We start from the raw sequence: 26,462 nt of genomic DNA on the forward strand, positions 1-26,462 counted from the left end.
TCAAAAAAAGGCAAATTAGTGTGGTTGATAAATATTTTTAAAAACATTTATTGTCAATATTGGCAAGATTTTGCTTTTGGTAATAGATATTGTGATTATTCTTGATTATCAGGGAATGCAAAGTCATGAAATAAAATCCAGATATCAAGACAGTATGTTCAACATCTTTTCCTATGTATCATGTATTGGAGATCCTTTGTTTTCAAACTTTAATTTTTGACAGAAAACAGAAGAAAATGTATAATTTTGCAAGTTGGAATTCACACTGCTCACAATTTTTGCCAGTAGAAGGAGATTTACAAAAAATTTAGCCCAGCAGATATCTGTACGTTTGCGCACCTTGTACTATAAAACAGCTTTGCTCAGATAACCATTCCTGAACAAAATTATAAAAAGCATCAGAAGTTGGACCCAGTTTTAAGTGTGTTTAAACTCCCCATGAGAGTTTGAGGTCCCCCGAAAATATTTGAATCTATAATCTGTCATGAACAGGAAGTGCAATACATGTATCCCAGATTTCATTCCTTACTGATGGGTTATGGGAAAAAATTCTAACCAGAAAAATGTACTATGCAAAAGAGATCCTTGGGTGGAGGTAGTTGTGCTATGGACCAAGGGCTATCTCCTCGCAAGGGGGTGGGGGAGTATGTGCGTTAAGTATATTGGTTTAAACTCAAACACATTCACATACCATGCAACGGAGATCCTTGGGTCGAGGTAGTTGAGCTTGGAGGTGCCGAGGGCTATCTCCTTGTTCTCTTCCTTGTTTGTGGCCTGTACCTCAAGCTTTGTCAACTGCTCCTCTAGACGCTTGTATGCCATCTTCTTTTTCTCGTGGACCCTGCAGGGTGGGAGGGATAAAAGTATGTGTCAAAAAGCAAGTATAAGCTTGGAAGTTTTTTTATATTTATGCACATAAATATTTAATTTACAACATAAGCAACAGGGATTTCAATTGAAGAAGAAGCTTGCTTTTTGATGCAAGCATATTTCAATGTTCTCACTTTTGACTCCTGCAAATTATCTTCCTTGCATTCGTTTACTGCAAATTTTACTACTAAGCTAAATCAATAACATTAACTCATTTAAATGGTGTTGTATTTGACTTAAATGTATACTATGAAACATTATCAGAATTTAACTGGCATGCACAAACTACATAACTTTGTGCTTTCGTATTTTGAACCCTGATTATTACTCTGATCCAACATTTTCATGCAAAAGGTAATTTAACTCCTGGTTGTAACAATCTATTTAAATCCCTTGAGCTAGTTTTTACCAGCAAATCTTCATCTATTTAGAATGGAAAACTACCAACAATGCTACCCTACTTGATTTATAGAACAGTACATTAAAATACAATTGACCAGTCGCCAAATACGCCATCGCTCCGCTCACTAAGTTGTGTTTTCATAAGACACTTGTTCAATTACTCCGACAGTCTTTGTTTGTCGAACCATGTGGCAGCACTAAATGAAATCTGATTGATTATTACGTGAGTTTGATTGACAGCTGGCGAGTGGTCAATTAACTGGATAATTGTTTAATGTTTTCTGGAGCACAACACTTCTTAATGTTTTCATTTCAGATCATAGTTGACATCTATCTCCTATATAAAAAAAAAACGCTTATGTTGCAATCATTTGATTGCATGCCCGTCCTGCCGTGATACAAACATGAATGAATGCATTTGCATGAAGACTTACATTTTGTTTTTCTGTGTCTTCTCAGACTTGAAAGCTGCCTTGGCTTCCTTCAGTTGTTTCTTGGCCTCCTTCACCTGACCACGCTTGTCCTTGATCTGTTAACAAAAAACAGGGCTTAATGCACAGGCTAATTAGGCATGACACTTTACTTTAATGGTATTAATGGAAGTCTTTCCTTAGCAAAAATCAAGTTTAAGCAGAAAGTGTCATCCCTGATAAGCCTGTGCAGTGTGTACAGGCTAACCTGGAATGACACTTTACCCACATGCATTTAGCCCAGATATCCCAGAACGAGGCTCAGATTGTCAAGTTTCAGTATTTATCTATAAATTTTACATTATCTTTAAAATCATCCACAACACAGAATCAATAATGCTTTGATTTTCAATGATACTACAAATGTCAATTCATTAATATGTAAGCGTTTCTAACAAGAAAAGTGTATCGCTTTTCTTCACAAACTACTACACTACAAGCTTAATAAATATCTTATGCAAACAGTTTTTATTTTAAATTCGACAAATCATTTTACCTGAAAAGCTTTCCCAATTATCATAAAATAATCAAAAGAAATGGGTTGTTAAATTAAAAAGAATTTTAAGCCTCAACAATTTTGATATAAGTCCCAATGCGACAACAAAGTTAACAACAGTGTACAGTTCTCACTTTGGACAGCATGTTTTCTACTTACCATAGGCATAATGTTTTCTACCGTACACACCTTGGACATAATGTTTTCTACTCACCTTGGACATAATGTTTTCTATTCACCTTGGACATCAAGTTGTCTTCTCACCTTGAGCATAATGTTTTCTACTCATCTTGGACATAATGTTTTCTACTCACCTTGGACGTTATATTTTCTACTCACCTTGGACATAATGTTTTCTACTCACCTTGGACATCATGTTTTCTACTCACCTTGGTCATCATGTTTTCTACTCACCTTGGACATCATGTTTTCTTCTCACCTTGGTCATGTTTTCCACTCACGTTGGACATCATGTTTTCTACTCACCTTGGACATCATGTTTTCTACTCACCTTGGACATCATGTTTTCTACTCACCTTGGACATCAAGTTGTCTACCCATCTTGAGCATTATGTTTTCTACTCACCTTGGACATCATGTTTTCTACTCACCTTGGACATCATGTTTTCTACTCACCTTAGACATCATGTTTTCTACTCACCTTGGACATCAAGTTGTCTACTCACCTTGAGCATTATGTTTTCTACTCACCTTGGACATAATGTTTTCTACTCACCTTGGACATCATGTTTTCTACTCACCTTGGACATCAAGTTGTCTACTCACCTTGAGCATTATGTTTACTACTCACCTTGAAAATAATGTTTTCTACTCACCTTGGACATTATGTTTTCTACTCACCTTGGACATCGTGTTTTCTACTCACCTTGGACATCGTGTTTTCTACTCAACTTGGACATCAAGTTGTCTACTCACCTTGAGCATTATGTTTTCTACTCACCTTGGACATAATGTTTTCTACTCACCTTGGACATCGTGTTTTCTACTCACCTTGGACATCAAGTTGTCTACTCACCTTGAGCATTATGTTTTCTACTCACCTTGGACATAATATTTTCTACTCACCTTGGACATAATGTTTTCTACTCACCTTGGACATCAAGTTGTCTACTCACCTTGTACATTATGTTTTCTACTCATCTTGGACATAATGTTTTCTACTCACCTTGGACAGCATGTTTTCTACTCACCTTGGACATCATGTTTTCTACTCACCTTGGTCATCATGTTTTCTACTCACCTTGGTCATCATGTTTTCTACTCACCTTGGACATCATGTTTTCTACTCACCTTGGACATAATGTTTTCTTCTCACCTTGGACATCATGTTTTCTACTCACCTTGGACATAATGTTTTCTACTCACCTTGGTCATCATGTTTTCTACTCACCTTTAGCATAATGGTTTCTACTCACATTGTGCATGTTTTCTACTCACCTTTGACATAATGTTTTCTACTCACCTTGGACATCAGGTTTTCTACTCACCTCGGACATCAAGTTTGTCTACTCACCTTGGACACCATGTTTTCTACTCACCTTGGACATCAAGTTTTCCATCTGTTTGCTGAAGTTCTTGGGTGCCGCACGTTGATGGTTACACAGGATGGCAACAGCCCAATTGGCCCGGTTGTAGGACAGCATCTTGGCAGGCACAGCATCATCATCTGGAAATGGGAACACACAACATACTCATTCTTCTGGTCAATTGAACTGCGTCCACACAGTCTAGTGTGAACCTACCAGCTACTCTGTCAGTTTATTAGACACCGAAACCTTGCATGACTTGACACGGTAGCTCCTGAACAGAATTTGCACAAGCTTGTCTGGAGCTATGCTGGCCGCACATGACCAAAGACTCATTTTTGCATTCAGCTGCTTTATTAATAATATCAGGAGACATTCTTCAAATTACATTACATTGTGTATTTACTAAAACTTTTATTAATTAAGGAGTTACATTATAAAATATAAGAGATATTTCTCGCACAACTGTGCTTGATGCATGTGCAAAGAGCCACCTCAGATTAGCCTGTGCACTTAGCGCAGGATAATTAGATAGGAAACTTTTTGCTTTTACAGATTTTTTTTTTAAGGGATGTGCCCAGTTCTCCTAAAACGAGTCTTAATTTTTGACTGCTCAAACCACAGCCCAATACACAGGGCCACATTGCCCCTGGCCGTACCATTGGTCATAAGGTCAAGCTGTTCCTGAAGGGTACGGGAGGCGTTGTACGTACGGATCACCTTGGCAGTCAGTCCCTCCATCAGCTCTTGCAGGTGCTTGTTCAGAATGGTCGTCTAGAAAACACACACACACACACATGCAACCTAACTGAATGGATTCTCAGGCATAAATTACAGAGGGTCAAAATAACACTTGGCATTATGACGTCTTGCAAAATAGTAATTGCAATGTATGCTCAGCTAGATGTCTGTTGAGTCGCACTTTGCAAAAATGGAGCTTAATGATTTTGAGAAAAGCATTGTCCCAGATTAGGCGGTGCGCTTCCTGCATTTATGGAATTTTCTATTCAAAGAAAGTCTTATAAATACAAAATTATCCAGGTTAGGTGGAAAGTGTTGTCCCTAATTAGCCTGTGCATACTGCATACTGCAGATCTGGGGCAACAATTAACACTCGTGCAAAAAGCCTGGTTCTCTTAGAGCGTGGCTCAATTGCACATTATACAGTATATTTATATACATTTGTATCTATTTATAAATACTTCAGTTGCATACATTGAGTCTATCAAAGAGGTCGTCACCAGGTGCCTTGTTCTCCATGAATATCTGCAGGTTTTTGAAGACCTGCTCCTCTACTGGCACCACGTTCTGGTATCGGATGCAATCCTTACCTGAAACACACACGACAGGGGAGTCTAAAATGGGGGGCCAAACACAGGCTATCAAGTAGATAAATACACCAATTTCAATCACGATTAAACTAGTCTAAAATAATATACAATCAACAAGCATTGTTCACATATAAACCATTTAATTCTAATGAGAGCATTTGATTATGATTTTACAACGAACAATATGTTCCTCATTAATTTTACAATTTAGTGAAATTAATTCTTTAAGAATATCTGAGGAGTTTAAACTTTTAGTTGTATCTAGTACTCTGTTAAATAAGACAACTTGTCTGACAACACAGCTGAAGGTCTCCGAGACAAACATTAGGATCAACAACACAACCGTGTTGTATTGTGTATAAACTTGCAATGAGCAATCTATATTATCTAAAAGTGATTACCACATAAATACATAACAGGTTCAAAATTATAATCAGATCATTTAATATTGTCATCTTGCATATTAGAAGTGCTTATTTCATTTATCTTTAAATGGAAAGCAGTCTTCAAATACACCAGCTTGTCCTTATTTAACTCACAAGCCATTAAGTGCAATGAGCACAGATGAAACATTGTAGCTCTCATGTCCTATGCCAATGTTCTTACCTAAGAAGTCAAACTCTACCACATTAGATTTGCCGTCCTTCTCATTGTGCAGGCTGATGTGCTCCTCGCGCAGGCTACAGCAGCCCACTGTGTCCGCAGTCTCTCCCTCCTCTTTCTCATTACCTGCTCTCAGTGCAAGCTGCAAACAGCAGAACATCCACCTTTGTATGAAAAAAGAGGGCCATGATGGCCCTGAATGGCTCACCTGACTAACCTTGCTACATCAACTTAAATTCTATCAGACTATGGCTAGCTATATCATGAAGTACAAATAGGCCAAATTTCAGGACCATAGCTAAAAAAAAACAAGAGGGCCATGATGGCCCTGAATCGCTCACCTGACTCATTAAGATCAGATGAAAACTATGACCTCTATTGTCTACACAATGTTTTTCTATGATTTGACCTAGTGACCTAGTTCCTGACTCTAGATGACCCAAATACAATCCCAATCCAGATTTCATCAAGATAAACATTCTGACCACAGTTCATAAATATTGGATGAAAACTGTGACCTCTATTGTCAACACAAGGTTTTTCTATTTATTTGACCTAGATTTTTACCCCAGATGACCCAAATACAATCCCACCCAGATTTCATCAAGAATTCTGACCAAATTTCATAAAGGTTGGATGAAAACTGTGATCTCTAATGTCTACACAAGGTTTTTCTATTATTTGACCTAGTGACCTAGTTTTTGACCCCAGATGACCCAAATAAAATCCCAACCAAGATTTCATCAAGATAAACATTCTGACCAAATTTCATAAAGATTGGATGAAAACTGTGACCTCTATTGTCTACAGAAGGTTGTTCTATTATTTGACCTAGTGACCTTGTTTTTGACCCCAGATGACCCAAATACAATCCCAAACCGGATTTCATCAAGATAAACATTTTGACCAAATTTCATCAAGATTGGATGCAAACTGTGACCTCTACTGTCTACACAAACAAATTGTTGACGGACGGACGCACGGACACACGCAGGCACGCACAACGGACACCGGACATCACACGATCACATAAGCTCACTGTGTCACTTCATGACAGGTGACCTAAAAATATGTGTCGGAGATAAACATGAACAGTTGTGGTTAAAATCCCATAGAAACAAGGGCTGTTTGTAAAACATGCATGCCCCCCTATATGGGCTATAAGTTGTAGTAGCAGCCATTGTGTGAATACGTTTTTTGTCACTGTGAATGGTGGTGGTGGTGGTGGTGGTGTAGTAGTAGTAGTAGTAGTAGTAGTAGTAGTAGTAGTAGTAGTAGTAGTAGTAGTAGTAGTAGTAGTAGTAATAGTAGTTGTAGTAGTAGTAGTAGTAGTAGTAGTAGTAGAAGTAGTAGAAGTAGTAGTAGTAGTAGTAGTAGAAGTAGTAGTAGAAGTAGTAGTATTAGTAGTAGTAGTAGTAGTAGTGGTAGTAGTAGTAGTAGTAGTAGTAGTGGTAAAAGTAGTAGTAGTAGTGGCAGTAGTAGTAGAAGTAGTAATAGTAGACGTGGTGGTGGTGGTGGTGGTGGTGGTGGTGGTAGTAGTACTAGTAGTAGTAGTACTAGTAGTAGTAGTAGTAGTAGTAGTAGTAGTAGTAGTAGTAGTAGTAGTAGTAGTAGTAGTAGTAGTAGTAGTAGTAGTAGTAGTAGTAGTAGTAGTAGTGGTAGTAGTAGTAGAAGTAGTAGTAGTAGTAGTAGTAGTAGTAGAAGTAGTAGTAGTAGTAGTAGTAGTAGAAGTAGTAGTAGTAGTAGTAGAAGCAGTAGCAGTAGCAGTAGCAGCATTACAAGACCAATACTTAAGAATGATCAAATGGGAAAAGGTAACATAGCACCAGCAGTAAATATGGGGCTCATTTACAGGTCAGATTTGGAATCTCTGCTGTAAAATGAGATTTTGAATGAATTAAAGGGAGGCAAATCTGTAATAAAAAGAACATGCATAAACCGTAGTTGTTTCCCTTGTTTGAACCATGCTAAATCCTTACAAGTTTGGAAAGAATTGGATGAAAAATTTGGACTTTATTGCATAAACACCATTTTCTCAATTCAAGGGGAGGTAATTCTGTACTTCATGGACCAATAATGCTCATTTTTTGTAGGGTTCGTGTCCTCATTGATATAAAGACACTGTGCAAATTTGGAAAGGATCGGACAAAAAATGTGGAAGATTTTTGAAAGTTTTCACAAAATAGGCAAAAACGAATAAACATGCAAAGTTCAACGAGCTCCTGCGGCCATGTTTTTTGACGAATCAAATTTCTTTGAACAACTTTTTCAGGGGAGCCCTCTAAGGTCATCCCTGTGAAATTTTTTGAAAATCTGATGAGCGGTTTCTGACAAGAAGATTTTTTAAGGTTTTTACCATATATGGTCATGGCGGCCATCTTGGTTATGTGATCAAATTTTTTTTAACAATTCTTTTGTCCCATGACCTAGGGATGCTCCACATGAAATTTAGTTGAAATTGGCTCAATGGTTTAGTAGAAGAAGATGTTTACAAATTTGTATACGGACGGACGGACGCCGGACGCTGAGTGATCACAATAGCTCACCTCGAGCTATCGCTCAGGTGAGCTAACAAGAGATGTGTTTGTCAGAAACACAATGCCCCCTATTGCGCCGCTTTTAAATAATTTTTTATTTTATTTTGACCTTTGACCTTGAAGGATGACCTTGACCTTGAACTTCCACCACTCAAAATGTGCAGCTTCATGAGAACGCCGCTTTTAACATTTTAATTTTTTTATACCTTTGACCTTGAAGGATGACCTTGACCTTGAACTTCCACCACTCAAAATGTGCAGCTCCATCAGATACACATGCATGCCAAATATATAGTTGCTATCTTCAATATTGCTTTAATGTATATTGAATGAGCGATTTTGACCCATATATTTGACCTTGATGGATGACCTTGACCTTTCACCACTCAAAATGTGCAGCTCCATGAGATACACATGCATGCCAAATATCAAGTTGCTATTTTCAATATTGCAAAGTTAATGGCAAATGTAAAAGTTTAACCCAAACCAACAAACCAACAAACAAACCAACAGACAGGGCAAAAACAATATGTCCCCCCCCCCTATAGTGGTGGGGGACATACAAAAAGTTGTTATATAGACATGTTATGATATGTTCTGTTTGTTTTTTAGGAAGTGTAAATGGAATTTGCTATACATTAAAATGATTAAATGTTATGTGCAATACATAAATAGGTCAAAGACAGAAATGGTCGGATTTTGTTTACCGGTATCAAAATTAAGTCCTTGGGCTGCCTGTGAAAAGGAGAGATGTGTACATGCCATTATGAGAAATCCAAACTAAAAACCAAATATGAAATCATTCAGTTCAGTAGATGCAGAGAAAAGAGTTATGAAAAATTGCTCACTTTCCAACACAGAAAAAATTGTAAATTGGCTCGTGTTACAGGAAGTAGATGTACGTTAACTGTTAAATGGGGATGCACACTTCAAGACATCATAATAAAACCAAAAACCAAATATGAAATCATTTCCTTCAACAGAAGCAGAGAAAAGTGTTACAAAATATCTTCTTGCCGGCCCGCCCGCTTGTTCAGCATTCACCATACTATAAGCCAATTTCAGTTGGTGAAATTTAGCCAAAATTGTGTTTATTTTGAAATTCAAATAACTTATTGGAGTGATTCAGAGATGATAGTATCAGTTGAGATTTTAACCTGAATTACTTTTTTTTGAAATTTCAAATCAGAACTGTGAAAGAGTTGTGGAAGTTGGCTATTGTTTGACATAATGATTGTAAGTTTAATGTTTCAATATAATATTTCTTTCAATTTTGTTTGTACTCATAGTAAGCAATTGGGTACATGTAAGCCTGATTTAGTTACACGTTAGCAATGGCATAGGTATCATTCAATTTTATCCTAAATAAATCAGTATTGGAAATCATGTATGGCAGGCAATTGTGCCAACTAACAATAGGTACAGTATCGCCTTTTTATATTTGAACAGGTATTTGAATTAAAATATAATTATGGACATGCATGCAATTCAAAAATACTGTGCACTAAATTATCATAGTACAAGTTTGATTTTTTTTTGTACAACAGTGTACTTAAAAAAACAAATTTGTGACTTGTTAATTTATTAAATTTATTAATCTGTTTATTGTATTAAGTTTCAAGACAAGACAAACAAGATAGATCTTAAGCAAATTTTAACATAGAAATATAATTATAAGAGCTGTCCCAAGGGAGCAGACTGGACTTTAGTGAAGGCTTGATAGTATAAGCAATAAATCAGTGAAGTTGTAACTAAATGTTAAATTGTTTCAAAGATATTGCTTCATTTAATAACAAACCAGAATTTTTAACCACAAATTAAGGCATTATCCTGTAAAAATTTGTAACAGTTCAGTTTTGATAAACTGTGACCTCTATCGTCTACAGGAAGTTTTACTATGATTTGACCAGAGGACCTACTATATGACCTCAGATGACCCATATACAATCCCAAGCCAGATGTCATCAATTAATACATTCTGACAAAATTTCATTAAGACGTGATGAAAACTGACCTCTTTCATCTACACAAGGGTTTACTAGAATTGGCCCGGTGACCTAATTTTTGACCCCAGATGACCCATATACGATCCAAAATCAGATATTATCAAGATAAACATTCTGACCATATTTCATTAAGATCAGATGAAAACTATGACCTCTATTGTCTACACAAGGTTTTTCTATGATTTGACATAGTGACCTAGTTTCTGACCCCAGATGACCCAAATACAATCCCAATCCAGATTTCATCAAGATAAACATTCTGACAAAATTTCATAAAGATCCGATGAAAACTGGACCTTTATTGTATACACAAGGTTTTTCTATGATTTGATCTAGTGACCTAGTTTTTGACCCCAGATGACCCAAATACAATCCCAACCCAGCTTTTAACAAAACAAACATGACTTATGGGGTTGTTTACCCTCGGGACTTCGGTTAAAAACCATTGCCCGAGCACACTGCTTAACATAGATAGTCTGCGTTAAAACGGTCGAAAATGGCCATATGGTCAGCCCGCTTTTACTGGGCTGAATAGGGTACTAAGCAGTGTTAGTGCGGTGCTTGAATAAAAATCTAATAATTTAAAAATAGCTTTACTTATAACAGTAAAAGCGTTTAATATAAACGAGATACTCAACACAAAAATCTTTGCATATAAAACTATGCTAAAAGAGGAAATTTTCTATTGGTTGACTGTTTTTTAAAACATGGCGCTGTTTGGCCGAAATTACTTATTGGCAAAGACAAGTAGGTCAATCCGTTTTGGAATAAAATATTACACAGCGGACGACCTTGACATTAGGTTCACTATGAATAATGTAAACAATGAGAATTTCATTACAGGAAATATTTGAAAGAAAAAATGATAATTACATCAAAAAGTAGACTACTTAAATTTCAAATGCATATAGAAACACACATACATTGTTTTGTACTGTTAAACTACTATATTGATGTTGTATTATTATTATTATTATTATTATTATTATATTGTTGTTGTTTGTGTTAAAAGGAAAGAGAAAGAGAGAGAATAGCCCAATTTATATAAGTAGGGATGGTGGAAACACATACAAGACAAACATTCTGACCATATTTCATTAAGATCTGATGTAAACTGTGACCTCTACTGTCTACACAAAGTTTTTCTATGTTTTGACTTAGCGACCTAGTTTCTGACCCCAGATGACCCAAATACAATCCCAATCCAGGTTTTTTTCAAGATAAACATTCTGACCAAATTTCATAAAGTTATTCAATTATTTGACCTAGTGACCCAGTTTTTGATCCCAGATGACCCTTATACAATCCCAACCTAGATTTCATCAAGATAAACATTCTGACCAAATTTCATAAAGATTGGATGAAAACTGTGACCTCTACTGTCTACACAAACAAATTGTTGACAGACAGACGCACGCACACACAACGGACGCTGGACATCACACGATCACATAAGCTCACCATGTCACTTCATGACAGGTGAGCTAAAAACTGGACTTAATGCATCTGCATTAAGTGACATCCCAGATTAGCCTATGCAGTCCATAATCAGGGACCACACTTCTAATTTTATTTTATTTTTGTATTCTTTGGGAAAATTAAGTTTAAGCAGAAAGTGTTGTACCAGATTAGCCTGTGCAAATTGCACATGCATTAACCCTTTACCACTCAGATACGCACTGTGACCTGAATTAAGTTCCTAAAAACATCTTGTTCAATTAATTATATTTCTGAATAGATTCAAGTTTTAAAGGCTTCATTTCGAACCCTTATTTACTGATGATCAGCAAACAGCATAAAACCTGAACAGACAGTGAGTTACTCGTAGACTTTTATGGTTTATGCTGGGCGCATATAGCCATTGTTTACTTTGCATTTGAGTGTAAAAGGGTTGGGGTGCAAAACTATCAATTGACCAAGGTCTGGTTAACTCATTACTATTACCAGACCAAGCATGTAGTCTGGAAATATTTTAATGCAGTTTGCATTAATGCTCTAACTTACATGTGAAGAAATTCTGTCCATATTTTGCAAACTTTATTTAAAACTTTAAGCAAAGAATGAAACACCTGAGCATTTCATAGATTAAAAGATTCAAGGTTTCCATTGATGTTTATATGCCAATGTAATTATGTAAACAGGAGCAACAACACTTCATGTTTTGAAATTAATCCATAAATAGCCGATTCAAGTTTACATCACACTTAAAACCTTGATCCGGTTTTGACATTGTTATATTTGGGAAAATATAAACCAAAGAACAGGCTTAGCCCATACCATGACTGATTATGCTTCAAGGCCCATTCCAAACCTCGAAATTACATGTAAACATTTTCCAAAATATCTAATTCCAGAATTTCATTCTCAACTTGTATGTATTTGTTGTTGTCAAGAATAAAAAACACCCCCTTGCTAGTTTTAGTCAAAACCACAAGACTTTTCCATATCCAAAGGGCCCCAGTCCATTTCCTAAAATGGTGAACAAACAACAACACTTCATACCTTATCAATCAAGTACATGGCAACGGCGCGCTGTCGGACCCTCATCTCATTGGACGTCCAGTCCTCCTGGTAGTTGGCTCGAATCTTGTCCACACACTTGTGCAGACACCGCGCGGTCTCATACTTCTGCCAGTCCATCTCGCCCTTGAGTCTTGACGACGGATTCAACATCATGTACTTGATCTGGCCCTGGATGTTCTCTGTCCAGCTGGCTAGCCATGTGACCTGGTTATAAATGAGTCTTGTTCTGGGATAACTGGACTTGATGCAGCTGCGTAAAGTGTCATCCCAGATTAGCCTCTGCAGTCTGCACAGGCTTATCCCTTACAACACTTTCCGCTTTTATCCAATTTTTCGTTTAAAGGAAGTCTCTTCATAGCAAAAATGTAATTAAAAACCTTTCTTATATTAAAGTTTAAAAAGTAGAAACTGGTGTTTCAATGCAATAATGATACAATCTTTAATAATGACATGAGCCTTGTTCTGGGAAAACTGGACTTAATGCATTTGCTCATGAGTGGTCTCCCTTAATAATCTGGAATGATTTTTTTCCACCTTAACTCGATTTTCCCTAGGAAGAGACTTCATTTAAACAAAATAATCAACTAAGCCAAAAGTGTCATTGCTGATTAGCGAAATGCACAGGCTAATATGGGACGATACTTTACACACATGAATTAAGCCCAGTATTCCGAAAGCACAGCTTATATACAAATTGATTCAGTCCAAAACTCCATGTATGTACAGACCTTGTTGTCATGCTGGACTTTTTTCCACTTGTGTCCTTTCAGTGGTTCTGGTATCTTGGAATCCCTGCAAGCAGAAACACAATCCATGTCCACACACACATCACGTGTAGATCTCAATGACAATGACATTAAATGACTTTCAAGATGGTAGTCCATCAAAACTAGGCAAACACATCGCTGTAAAAAATGCCACTAATGCAATATGCCAATAATAATGCCAGTGCGGTATTCAAAGAGGTTTTAAAATCTGATCTTTCAAAACACTTCTCAAATTTTCCCAGGAATCAATTGCAGTCATCCTAATTTTATAAAATGAATTTACACAAAATCTTTGAAATTTCCCCAAGGAAAAGGGGGGATGGGGGAAACAAACAACTGTTAAGTCCGTAAATGATTATTTAAAATCCAACAATCCTTCTTGTTTGATGCCAATTTACTTTCAGTTTTAATTAAAAATGGCGCAAATTCGTGACTGTTTAAAAATATAGAAAATGGCCTTCTGAGAGCAAAAGGCAAAACATCAGAAGTCTGATGTTGTAACAACACTTTCAACCCTTACTTGCTGCAGTTGATGATGACATCTTCAGGCTGCACCCTGCGTTTCAGCATGCCCTGTTTTGGGTGCTCACCGCGCCCCCTGAACAAACTGGGAGGCTCAATGCGGAAGTTGCCGATCTTCTCTCTATGGCTGTCCATGATACAGAACCCGTACTCCTCCTGTTTAGCTGCATTCTCCTCCTTGAGTTTCTGTTTAATTAAGTAATAAAATACATAACTTAAGTGCCTTGCAATATGACAAATCATAATATCTATACGCTACATACAAAAGCATACAAACATTCCATTTGGACTGCACACAATTTATAAATTTAACATGTTCAAACATCCGCTGATATCTTACCAGTTTCTCTTCCTTGGACCTGTTCTTTCTCTTCTCCGACTCCTGCTTGAAGTATTCGCACATGTCACGGAAGTTGCATTTCTTCAGGTCTTTGATCTTCTTTTTCTCTTCGGGGGTCATCACCTGTCAGAGACAATACAATTGAGTTAATGATAATCTTCAGCCATTGTGTCTATGATAACTATCAACACTTATTTCTAATGCAAATCTATAGCAAATCTACTTACATATCAATGTTGTGTAGCACTTTTATTTTGTTGAAAAATATTTAATACATTAAAAAAACTCTTTATCTTTGATTAACTGAAATATGCACAAAAATCAAGGAATGCATTGATAAAAGTTTAATCAGGCTTAGATTTTCAGTTTCATACAGAAGGGTTTGTATAATTTCCTGCAGCTCAAAAAATAATAAACCAAACTGGGCTTTCTTGATCACTCTGCTAATTTCAAAGTCTTTTCAATTAATGTGAAGTTGAGTTTTTTTAATTCAGAGCTGTTACAAAGACCCATTCCCAATAAAAAAGCATATACTTTTCCTCAATGGGACATAAAATATCTGTTAAATGAAAAAACAACAACCTTTTTTATTCATGAAATCTTCACATTTAGTTAATCTTTCATCCAATTCTATAAGTTGAACCTTAATGTAATATTGAAAACATGTTAAATCTCAGTTTGAAAGTATTTTTTAGCAAAAAAAACACAATAAAATTTTCAGTTTTATTCAAAATATAACAATTTTCCCGATCCAAATAGACCTGGCACCATTTAAAAGTGGTGATAAAAATGCACTGATGAGGCTTGTACCTTTCTCCAGTCCTTAAAGAAGTTATTGTTAAAGACCTCCTTGGTAGTGTAATCGTGGTCCAACATCTTAGCGTAGAATGTAGCCACCTCCTCTGTCTCTTCGCTCAGCCTCATCACCTTGCCTGTGAGAGGAAAGTGAATGTGAGCCTAATTCCAGGAAAATAGGGCTTAATGTGTGGGCGTGAAGTGTTGCCCCATATAAGTCTGTCCAGCCGAACAGGATAATCAAGTACAACACTTCTGCTTTTATTGTATTTCTTCCTTTAATGAAATTTTTTTCTTGGAGAAAATCCTGTTTGGGCAGAAAGTGTTGTCCCTAATTAGCCTGCGCATATTTTTTTATCCTAAATTTGCTTAAAAGTGCCTTAATATGCCTTAAAAAAAGGCTGAGTATATTATGGCAATATCAAATTCTATGGTCATTTACCACACAGATAATTCTTCCAAAAAAGATTCCATTTAACAAAAATGTTCGCATGGACAGGACACTATCCCATGCCCAAAAAGAGTGAAAATAGCTCCTGCACAATCACACAGGTCTTCTGGGAGAACTGGACTTGATGCACGTGCATAATGAGCCATCCCACATTAGCCTGTGCAGTCTGCAAAGGCCAATCGGGAGAACACTTTTGCTTTGAATGGTATTTTAGTTTTAAGGAGATGTGTTTGCTTAAAGTGTTGTCCTTGTTTAGTCTGTGCGGACTTCACAGGCCAATCAGGGAGTCAACAACACTTTTATGGAATTTTTCTTTTTAGGAATTCTCTTTTAAAAGAAAATCTAGTGTAGAGAAAAAGTGTCTCACTTCATGCATATGCATTTAGCCCAAATTTTGGAGAAACAATTCTCATACCATCATAGTAAAATTTGATTTCATCAGGAAGAGGCTCATATTCGGGTGCAAAAACAGGCCCCTTGTGTTCCAGGAATGTCCACTTGACCCCGCCTTCTGCCTTCTCCTCCTCCCACCACTTCCACACCTCCTGGGGCTCCTCTTTGGCCGCTTTCTTCGTAGTAGGGGATGACGTGGGTATGGTCGTCTTAGCAGCGGTCTTCGACTTCTTTTTCTTCTTTATGAAAGAAAATTGGCCTAGGTTTTTAGTCTGCATCAGTCCTATTTGACTACAAAGTTCCATGGACGTTCTCGATTTCAATTTTGGTCATATGAGAATGCTTGCAAAAAATCATAGTAGGTTTTAATATTGACTTTCGATCTCAATGAAATATTATGTCTATGATAAAATTAAGCTTATTATCGTTTGTAGCTGCACTTGATAAAATAAAAAACAATAATTTGAAACATGTTTTTTCTAACTGAACTAAAAAGGTAAACATTATTGATTTTGATTATTTATAACTTAAAAGCAAAAAAATAAGCATATAAACATTTTTTGCGAAAGACTCAATAAAATGTCAACAAAAGAGATGACACTGTATAAAAATAAACATCAAAAGTGCAATCGTAAATCATTTATCGGGGATTTCAGTTGAAGAAAAATCTCACTTTTGTATGCAGTATGAGTCCTGCAAATAATCTGCCTTGTGTCATTTTCTTCTGATTGTTACCACGAAAAAGGAGACAAAACATCTTTGAGTTTTTTTACCCCTGAATATTGCATTTGACCTTAGAACACGAGTTAACAAAATCGGGTACGAGTTGACCGAAGGTACGTGTTGACTTAGGTACGAGTTGGCTAGCTTCGAAAGGTTACATACCACAAAGAGCTCACCACCACCCAGTAACTCACCAATGGTTTCTCATCCTCATCAGAGTCCTGGAGCTCAGCCTTGCGTTTCTTGCTCGACGGCGGCGAGGGTTTGGTAGGTGTCGCATTTTCTTTCTTAACTTTTTTTACTTGGGCTATTATACAATACACAAAATTACATTAGTTTTCTCTATTGTTTTTTTTCGCTTTTCAAAAATTTGTGTTTAAATTGGATGCATTGAAATACTTTCTCTAAGGAGCATTCGGTAAATCAATCATTTATCAGAATGATTATGCATGCAACATATATTATAACATATTTTCTTTTGAGATTAAAAATATATAGAAAAATTTGGCTAACACAAATAATTTCACTTGTTTATAGAAAAAAATAAATGATTGATTAGAATGATTTCACATTCACATATAAAGCACAAAGTGAGCAACTGATTATCACCATCTCAAGACATTTTAACAATGCTATCATTAAGAACATGATGCTGCATTCAATAAACATTGATGTGCCCAATGAAGCCTTGTCAGTACTAGTTCACACTGATTTATTGGCCTAATTAAATTCATCTTAGTCCCAGATTAAATTAATTAGAAGGTGAAAATGAGGTCAGGTTCGAGAAATTCAAGAGTGCTGATTTGTATTCGGACGTGACAAATGGGCTATTCAATTAATCGAAATCTACTGTATTGATATAAAGCCATCAATTTGGGTTAACAAAGATTTTTTTCGACGTTCTCAAGTTGTCGCAGTATTGAGTAGGGCCAGGTCAAGGTCACAATGAGGGTAGGATTATGTGGGTGTATTGATAGTATTTAAAGACAAAACCAATGTTTTCAAAGTTTTGTAGGAAGCATTATTGATATTATATGAACATATCATTTTAGGTTAACATTGTATGGACAGAAGAACAAACCGACTGGCCAATCACTTTCTAGTCAGCAGCATAGAAATTGCAATGGCGCAAGCAGAACATTAGGCCTCATTCTACTAAAACTGGGCTAAATGAATGTGCATTACCGGTAAGTGTTGTCCTAGATAAGCCAGTACAGACTAATCTGTGACGACACTTCCAACCTAAACGGTATTTCTCAAAGAAGAGACTTCCTTCATACCAGAAATAGCATTAAAGACGAAAAAGTCGTCCTTGGTGAGCCTGTGTGGACTTCACAGGCTAATCTGGGACAACACTTTATGCAAATGTATAAAGCCCATTTTTTTAAGGAACGAGGATGACAACATTAATCATGCCTTGTTACCTGGCTGACAGTGGCACGTCTTCATCATAATCATAATCATAATCATCATCATCATCATCATCATCATCATCATCATCATCATCATCATCATCATCATCATCATCATCATCATCATCATCATCATCATCATTATCATCATCATCATCGTCATCATAATCATCATCAGATTCCACTCTTTCTCGCTTCACTGGTTTCAGATCTTCTTTTTCTTGCTTCACTGGTTTCAAATCATCCTTTTCTTGCTTGAGTCTTGCAGACTAAAGTAGCAAAAATGGTTCAGAAATAACAGAATACAACTTCCAAAAGAAAGCAATTGACAAAAGCAAAATCACCGGTAAAGTTTCTTAACTCATGCATTTTTTCCATGAGTGTGAAAATAAAGCAAACAATAAGAATAATTACAAGATGAAGAGCTCGAGCCGTGTTTGTGCGACGAGCTTGAACTTGAATGCCCATCACGGTGTTTGCTAGAACTGGAGGAGGAATGGTGCTTGGAACTGCTCGAACTGTGCTTGTGTTTATAAGAGCTACTGTTGGATTTGTGCTTTTCAGAGCTCGAGCTTTGTTTGTGATCACGTTCCTTATCGCGGCATTCTTTGCTCTTGCATGAGGCACCATTCTGCTTTTGTTCTCCTGCCTTTACTTCCTCTGGAAAACAATTCTGCTTATTTTGGTCATTGTGGTTTAAAATACCATCATCACCATTATCTGCCTTACCTAAGCAAATACACACACACGTGTTACTCGTTCAGTTTATGTGAAGAAAAAACATCTGTGACCAGATTGCTTCTCTAATTGAAGTAAAGAAAAGCTGCATGTTGAAACCTTGAAATTTGGAATTTGATGTATATGTTTAATGTCTTGTTACATAATGCACAAATGCATTAATATATTCTTTCAGAGAAAAGTCAAAATAACCATTTAACTTAAGTTGTTATAAACCAAAAATCATTTAAAGAACAAAACTCAATTAAGTTTGTATAGCTACTTTAAGATAACAAAATAATCACGTGATTACACTATAACTGTGAAGGTTCTGATTGTTCTTGATAAGTTTCAACCAATATCAATCGTATCAATCGTTGCAAACATTTGCAACTAGCAGCATCAATGAAAACAATGTCAGTTCTTAAACTCAAACAGCTTGGAATTTCATGAAACTTAGTGATATGTGTTTGTGGGCACAATATCTGAGACAGTAATTTATTAACAGCCAGATGGCCTGAAGCACTTCTGCTTAATGATATGTAATAGCCAAATTCATCTTGTCTTCTCTGTACCTGATTTAAAAAAAAATAATATCATCGTCAAACTTTGTGCATATTATCTCTACCAAGTTGGAAAAATTATGCAGTGGCGTAGTGGATCAGGTGTCTGCCTTGCGCCATGGAGGTCACCACAGGTGGTTAGCGTTTGGATAAAAGGTATATAAAAGGTATTCAACTCGAAATCACCCAAAACAGGGTGCATCGCTTTGAACAGCAATTACTTCATCAATTTTGCAGCGATTTTCATGAACCCGGTCTTATTCAACGCCGAAATGAGTTTCCTTTCTGGAAATGTTTATATCTTGTTATATTTCTACACATAATGGGCCAAATTTTAAGAAATAAAACGATACACAATTCGCGTGCCCTACTTGACAGTGATCAGACAGGATTCATAAATGAAATCTCCAGGTGTGAAGACACACCTTCGCATTGGACCAATGAAATCACTCGTGTGTTTAAAATGTCAGTTAGTTGACATGTATGTAAACAAAGGTTTCAAACGGCGCTGGACAGTTAGTTTTGGTGCATAATGCAACGGCAAGCACGGTAAGAATGCTTTATTTTCATACGTATTATTGAATTATGGTATTGAGGTCCGTGAACTTTGCAGGGAAAATGTCCTTTACTCCGTAACAATTTCAGTCTTACATCGGGTCTTATCGATGTCAAGTGGGTCACGCGAGTTGTGAATCGTGTCATTTCTTAAAAGTTGACCCAGTATTTGTATAAAAATATTGCAAGACATGTACATTTCCAGAAAGGAAATTCACGTATGCGTTGAATAAGACCGAGATCGTGAAAATCGCTTCACAATTGATGAAGTAATAGCTGTTCAAAGCGATGCACCCTGTTTTCGGGTGATTTCGAGTTGAATACCTTGTTATATATATATATATATATATATATATATATATATATATATATATATATATATATATATATATATATATATATATATATATATATATATATATATATATATATTTGATAGTGAAAATGTTGTTGTTTTTCAGAAAAGTAGATTGTTCGTTATAATATGAGTATTTATCATTCAAAATGATGTTTTCACTAATTAATGTCATAGCCACACGTTAACCACCTGTGGAGGTCACGGGTTCAATCCCTGTTGTTGAAGCGTTTTTTTTTTAAAGATAACCCTCGTAGTCATCAAGTGCTGATTCTAATCCCAGAAAACGGACTCAAGAGGGTTTCAAATAAGCAGTAATATATTAAATAGGTTTAAACTAAACCAAGTTGGATAACCAGCCAGAACATCTGAAGCATGTCTGAATTACCGGTAGTGCCCTGGAATATCCTCATTGTCCAAATTAAACGAATCTGCGCCCTTCCTCAAATAGTTTTAATTATCAAACTCCATAAATGTAATCCAGGCATTCAAATGAGCGTATTTTTGGAATAATATTCATTCTTGTTATTACTTATTAATATAGAATTATTCACTGTACATCAAAGCATCCACAGCTGACAATGAGTTGAAGTTTTACAATACTGTTCACTCCTCATGGGATGTCATTAAAGAAAAGATCAATTCTGCAGGCAAGAATGCCAATGATCAGCGAGAGCTCTACCTTGACCTTCTATATCCCACAGAGGACTACAAAGTGTATCCTTATGATCCGCGTTCTGGTCTTAACGTGGTGTCACGTGATGTAGGTGTGAGCGGTCGCAGGTTTTTGGCGGGTAAAAAAAGTGTATTTTTTTCCAAAATAATAGCGTTTTAAATTACTGTTTTGATCGCAAACTAATTGGATTGTATGTACAAATGTGTTTTCAATCGGACTGTTATGAATTATAATGCCGAAATCAAAATGCGGTAAAAGAAAAGAGAGAAACAGCAGTGACAATGACCCGAATGCAAGCAAGGTGCATAAACAAAGAGGCCCGTCCGCGGACACTGACACCGGTAACGTACCTATAAGTGAGATTATAAATAAAGCGAACTCAGTGCTATTTAATGTAGAAAATTTAGAGAACAGTGTATTTTTACAAAGTCCGAGTTGTAGTGGGCGTGGAAGGCTTATAAGCGAATCCGGAAGTGTTGAAGATTATAGCATAATGAAAAACTCGATAGGTGGCGGTGTTGAACGGACGTGGTTTTTTTACATCTTGTCTTTAATGACTTTTTAAATGTAATTTTAAGACATTTTTTGTGTGGTGTAAGTGCCTTTTTAACAAGTGGACGACAGCTGTGGACTACCTACTAGCGACGGAAAACAAATCCGTGTGATTTCCCCATCCCATTAGGAATATTTTTACGATTTTAACCTTCGTCCTTTGTTCGTCATGGCGCACAAGTGTTGAAAAACTGTGAATGAAAGAAAACAGTTATTTTATGGTGTTTTATCGTCTTAGATTGTGTCTTAACTGTTTGCAAACTGTGTTTTGTATCCTTTATGCGTGCTTTTTATTTGTGGTGAGCGGTAGAGACAGATTTTAGACCGCATGTGCTTAATTTATAGAAAAACCTAGAAACGATAGAAACTATAAGAGGCGGCCATCTTGAACCTTAATGTCAGCACTTTTAACTAAAGACTTTTAAAGTATCTTGTAAACTTTTGCATCCATATACCTGCCTGACATTTGTTGTGTTGCGCGCCATAAAATGTGTTTATAGACAAACTTTAGAGCATTCACGCCTAATGCAAAGAAAATTCCAGTAGATTTGTGTCTTCATCGTTTGCAAAACTGTGTTGTATGTGCTTTATGTATGCTTTTTATGTGTGCAAAGCGGTAGAGACAGATTTTAGACCACAAGTGTTTACTTTATAGAAAGGCCTAGAACTAATAGAAACTGTAAGAGGCAGCCATCTTGAACCTTAACGTTGACACTTTTAACTGAAGACTTCTTAAAGTATTTCAGAAACTTTCGCATCCATATATCTGCCTGTCATATGTTGTGTTGCGCGCCATATTGTAATTGAAAGCTGTAAATCTTAACCGCAACTCATAAGAAACTCTTACGCCTGCCTGTCTGCCTGATATTTGTTGTGTGTCCTGTGTCGTGGCTCCAGTGATTTGTGTAGTACCTAGCCGCTTATTCGCATTTATCCCATGATTAGAAATTGCAAGAAACAATGTTAGAAGAACTCAGCTAATATTGCTGCTCTAGAAATCTGGCAGCGTCTACGGTGCAAAATCAAACAGGAAGCAGCCAAGAAGTCCCTGGTCCCACAGGATAAATTTAGCAATATAAATCTACAAGTGCTCAAAGCTTTTATATACAGACTATTAATATTATTAGACCTCATTATTCCCTATAGTCGCTATATCATGGCTTCGCTTGCTATTCCAGCAGGACCCCTTGAAGCTCCACCTTTAGATACTGAAGCACGACCCTGTACCTTGAACGTCGAGTCCGCCCTTATAAAGAAGCTGAAAGCCGCAAGAAGGAACATTTCACTTGAAATTCACCATAAGAGGGGAAATCTCGTCATCGATGCAGACCTGGCAATCTTTGAATTGTTGAAATGTGCTATGCTCCAATATTACTCCATCAGAGGACCTAACCGCTCAATAGATGTTAAGAAAGTTTACGATAATAAGCGAATTGCTATCACAGAATACATTATCTGCGTACTGGGTAATGATTGTACTGAACATTCCTACACTCTAAACATCTATCCTACAACCAGTAGATGCCTGGTCAATGGAAAAGGTATGCAGGGATTCATTGGGCTGACCTTCCCAAACTCCAGTCTATGCTTCAAGACGCCCAGTCTTCTTGTGGCTATAGTTTTGAATACATAAACAGAACATTGCAATCTGAAATAGAAAAGGCTCTGAACAAGAACTCTGAGAAACCTTCTGATATTTGCCGAGGCTGTAACAAGAAATGTAAATCTCGGAGTACCCTTTGCACATATGGTAATCATTGGATACACTACAGGTGTGAAAAATTGACAGAATTTGAAATATCATACAACGAAGACAAAGACAATAAGAACAAACAATACAAATGTAAGCTCTGTGTATCCTCCCTGCCTGCATTAGCTCCACCATCTCCCTGTGTCTTGACATGTGCACAAGATATACTGGATGAAGAGTTAGGTGATCGTTGTGTGGCCTGCGATACCATCATAATGGACAACAGTGAAGCATGTGACAGTTGTATGGGTACTTGCCACATGGCATGTGTATACAAGAACGGCGGTAGCGTGATTTGTAACCTTTGTGCCGCAAACCAGTCCCAGATTAACATGACAAGTGGCACAGCTCATAATAACACTGCTTCTCCCAGACATGATGCTGATAACTCCAGAGGCGAAGCGACCACCCACAGCGAGCATAACTCCATCGATAAGTCCGCTTCGCACCCTGGTTGCTCCTCACCTGCTAGCACTACCGCCTCTCCGGCAGGTTGGAAATCAATCCTAAGTCATCAAAAGTCTGTCCCTACACAGAACTGCGACAAATGGTTGCGATCCGATGAAATTCGTGCAAAAGAAATCAAGCTAACCAAATGGGAGAGTGAATTAAAAATCAAAGATTAAAAGATGGACGCACTCCAAAAAGACAATACTAGACTCGAAGCACTAGTTAAAAAACTTGAATGTAGAAACAACGAAATGAATCGGACAATTAAAACTCTAACTACTAGAATCTCCATGTTCGAAAATGAGACACTCCTTAGTAATACTCAAACCATTGGGAACGCTTCCGTGGCGAATGAATCTGTATCGCCACCAATTAACAATAAGTTTGAATCAGATCAGACTGGAAACATAAAGAGCAAATTTGCGATAAGCTGTCAAGCGCTGCATGATAAAATTTCAGATATTGTATTTGGAGAAATGGAAAAGAAAGTTGACTTCATTGCTAAAGTTTTTAACAATAACACACACTCTTCGTGTGAAAATGATTCTATTACACCCAGTTCATGTATGCCAAATATACAGTCTAACACTACTGACCATAGACCTTTCACAGGAGGTCCTCTATTTCATGCGACACCTTCACCACCAACATACATTATACCCCCACAAACCCAGAAATGGCCCCACCTACGTTCCCTATAACTCCACCTGGTTTTCCTTGGTATAGAGGCATCCCAGATTTCCCCCTTGCACGCAGCCATCATTCTATGCCAGGAGGCGATCTGACGGTGAGCAGTGTCCCGGTAAATCTGCCTACCGATAACCGTTACAGGGTACCAGGAAGGGCCCAGCCGGAGAGTAGCGCCCCACGTAAACACCCTCATTGTCAGCCCTAATCAGGATGTGCACAGCAGGTAAGCAGTGTCTTACGTCAGCTGCCAGACGATAGCCACCCACGCTCTGTACCCGGAAGTGCCAAACCGGTGAACATCGCTCGATGTACGCTACCGGACGACGCCTCTCATCACCCCAGACCAGGAAGCGACCAACGGGGAAACAGCGTCCATTGCATGTTTCAGTCTGGTAACAGCACTGCAGGCCCAAGTCTGGATAAGAGGGGTAATCCTGGCATGCCAGAAGTGGTTACAGCTGATGCAACCAGAAATTTTTGGCGAACAGCCTCAAACATCCGAAATTTTTAGCAAACGAGGACCACATGTTACTGCGAGTAGGTTCGTTTAATTGTAAAGATATGAAGGCATCAACACACGCTATTTTAGAAATGTCGAAACAATGTCACATTATATTACTACAAGAAAACTGGCTCTTCCAAATTCAAATTTCGCTCCTCGGTGAAATATCCGATAAACTAGACTACACAGGTAAAGGGTCAGACTTTAATGATCCTTTATTGCCTATCCAATTACCCCGTGGATATGGTGGAGTGGCTATACTGTGGGACAAATCTATAAGCAGTTTCGTCAGACCCCTCCATGAAGGTTCGGAAAGAATTCAATGTGTGGAAATCTGCGACAGAAATGCATGAAAGATGAAAACTCTCATTGTGTGTGTGTACATGCCATGTCGGGGGTACAGTACAAGTGCTGATGACTTTTGTAGTGTCATTGATGAACTTGCTGAGATTATCTCTAAGTTTAGAAACTCTCACAACATCCTTATAGGCGGCGACCTAAATATAGACCTTAGAACGCAAAACTCCGACATAAGACGATCCTATATTTACAATTTCATAGACGAATTTCAATTGGAATATACATGTGTAGGCTCTACGTTGTTCCATCCAAGTGGGGCGTCTGAATCCGAAATAGATTACTTTCTAGCGACAAACTCTAACCGCTTTATACACAGAAATAAAGAAGTTCTTCCAATAGTGTCAAACGTCTCTGACCATGTGCCAATCACAGTTATTATAAAACTTGAGCTTACAGCAAAACCGTCAGGAGACTGTACTAAGGGTAAATTAACTATTGTGAATAGTATAGTGTAAAGTGGGACAAAATTGATAAACAAAACTATGCTGATCTTGTTGCTTCAAAGCTCAATAGTGGTGGATCGCGTATTAATCAACCGATAGAAAAGTCAGTTACTGAAATTTGTAATATTATGTGCCATGCAGCTCATGAAGTACAGGCAGAAAGGAAAAAACCAAGAAACACTAAACCCAAATTAGCAATATGGAACAATGAAATATCTCAATCCTTAAAGAATCTCAGAATAATAAACAAACTATGGAAAGCGAATGGTAGTAAGAATGACTCGTGTGACCAGACATTTTATTGAAAGAAAGAGCGCCAAGAAGGAATTTAGGCGACTATGTAGGGTTAGTGCCGCTAAGAAATTGAGCGATGGGAAACAATAGATTATGAACTCTAGGTCATGTGACAAGACACTATTTTATAAACTGATTAATTAACAGAGAGGATCCCTGAAACAAGTGGTTGAAGATCTATATGTAGGAGAAACACTCTACTCAGGAACAGACGGTATTCTCGATGGGTTCAAAGCACACTTCGAGCATTTAGCACAACACTCAGACGACACCGATTTTGATAAAACCTATCACAGTCAAGTTCAATGTGAGATATCCGCAATCACCAATATCGTCTCAAACTCACCTGTGATTCCTGTGACATTTG

At 37.2% G+C, this 26,462-nt stretch overlaps 1 protein-coding gene across 34 annotated transcripts in view; it reads right to left on the bottom strand.

Moving 5' to 3' along the window:
* The window catches only part of LOC127844416 (DNA topoisomerase I, mitochondrial-like), a 115,132-nt gene that overhangs the window by 39,592 nt on the left and 49,078 nt on the right, over positions 1-26,462 (bottom strand). For 2 of the 34 annotated variants that reach the window (XM_052374587.1, XM_052374588.1), the window contains exons 11-17: positions 12,765-12,989; positions 5,723-5,861; positions 5,001-5,116; positions 4,445-4,559; positions 3,798-3,925; positions 1,707-1,801; positions 692-841 (exon numbers count right to left, since the gene is read on the bottom strand). The exons of 11 other annotated variants lie outside the window; for them this stretch is intronic. In XM_052374587.1, the coding sequence (XP_052230547.1) occupies positions 692-841; positions 1,707-1,801; positions 3,798-3,925; positions 4,445-4,559; positions 5,001-5,116; positions 5,723-5,861; positions 12,765-12,989 (968 nt within the window). Of the gene's footprint in view, positions 1-691; positions 842-1,706; positions 1,802-3,797; positions 3,926-4,444; positions 4,560-5,000; positions 5,117-5,722; positions 5,862-12,764; positions 12,990-13,513; positions 13,578-14,072; positions 14,261-14,414; positions 14,538-15,224; positions 15,347-16,075; positions 16,203-26,462 lie in introns of all 34 variants that reach the window. 21 more of the 34 variants (XM_052374619.1, XM_052374611.1, XM_052374589.1 and 18 more) reach the window with 20 other exon arrangements.

This window comes from Dreissena polymorpha, chromosome 9 (assembly GCF_020536995.1).
Source record: "Dreissena polymorpha isolate Duluth1 chromosome 9, UMN_Dpol_1.0, whole genome shotgun sequence".
NCBI lineage: Eukaryota > Metazoa > Mollusca > Bivalvia > Myida > Dreissenidae > Dreissena > Dreissena polymorpha.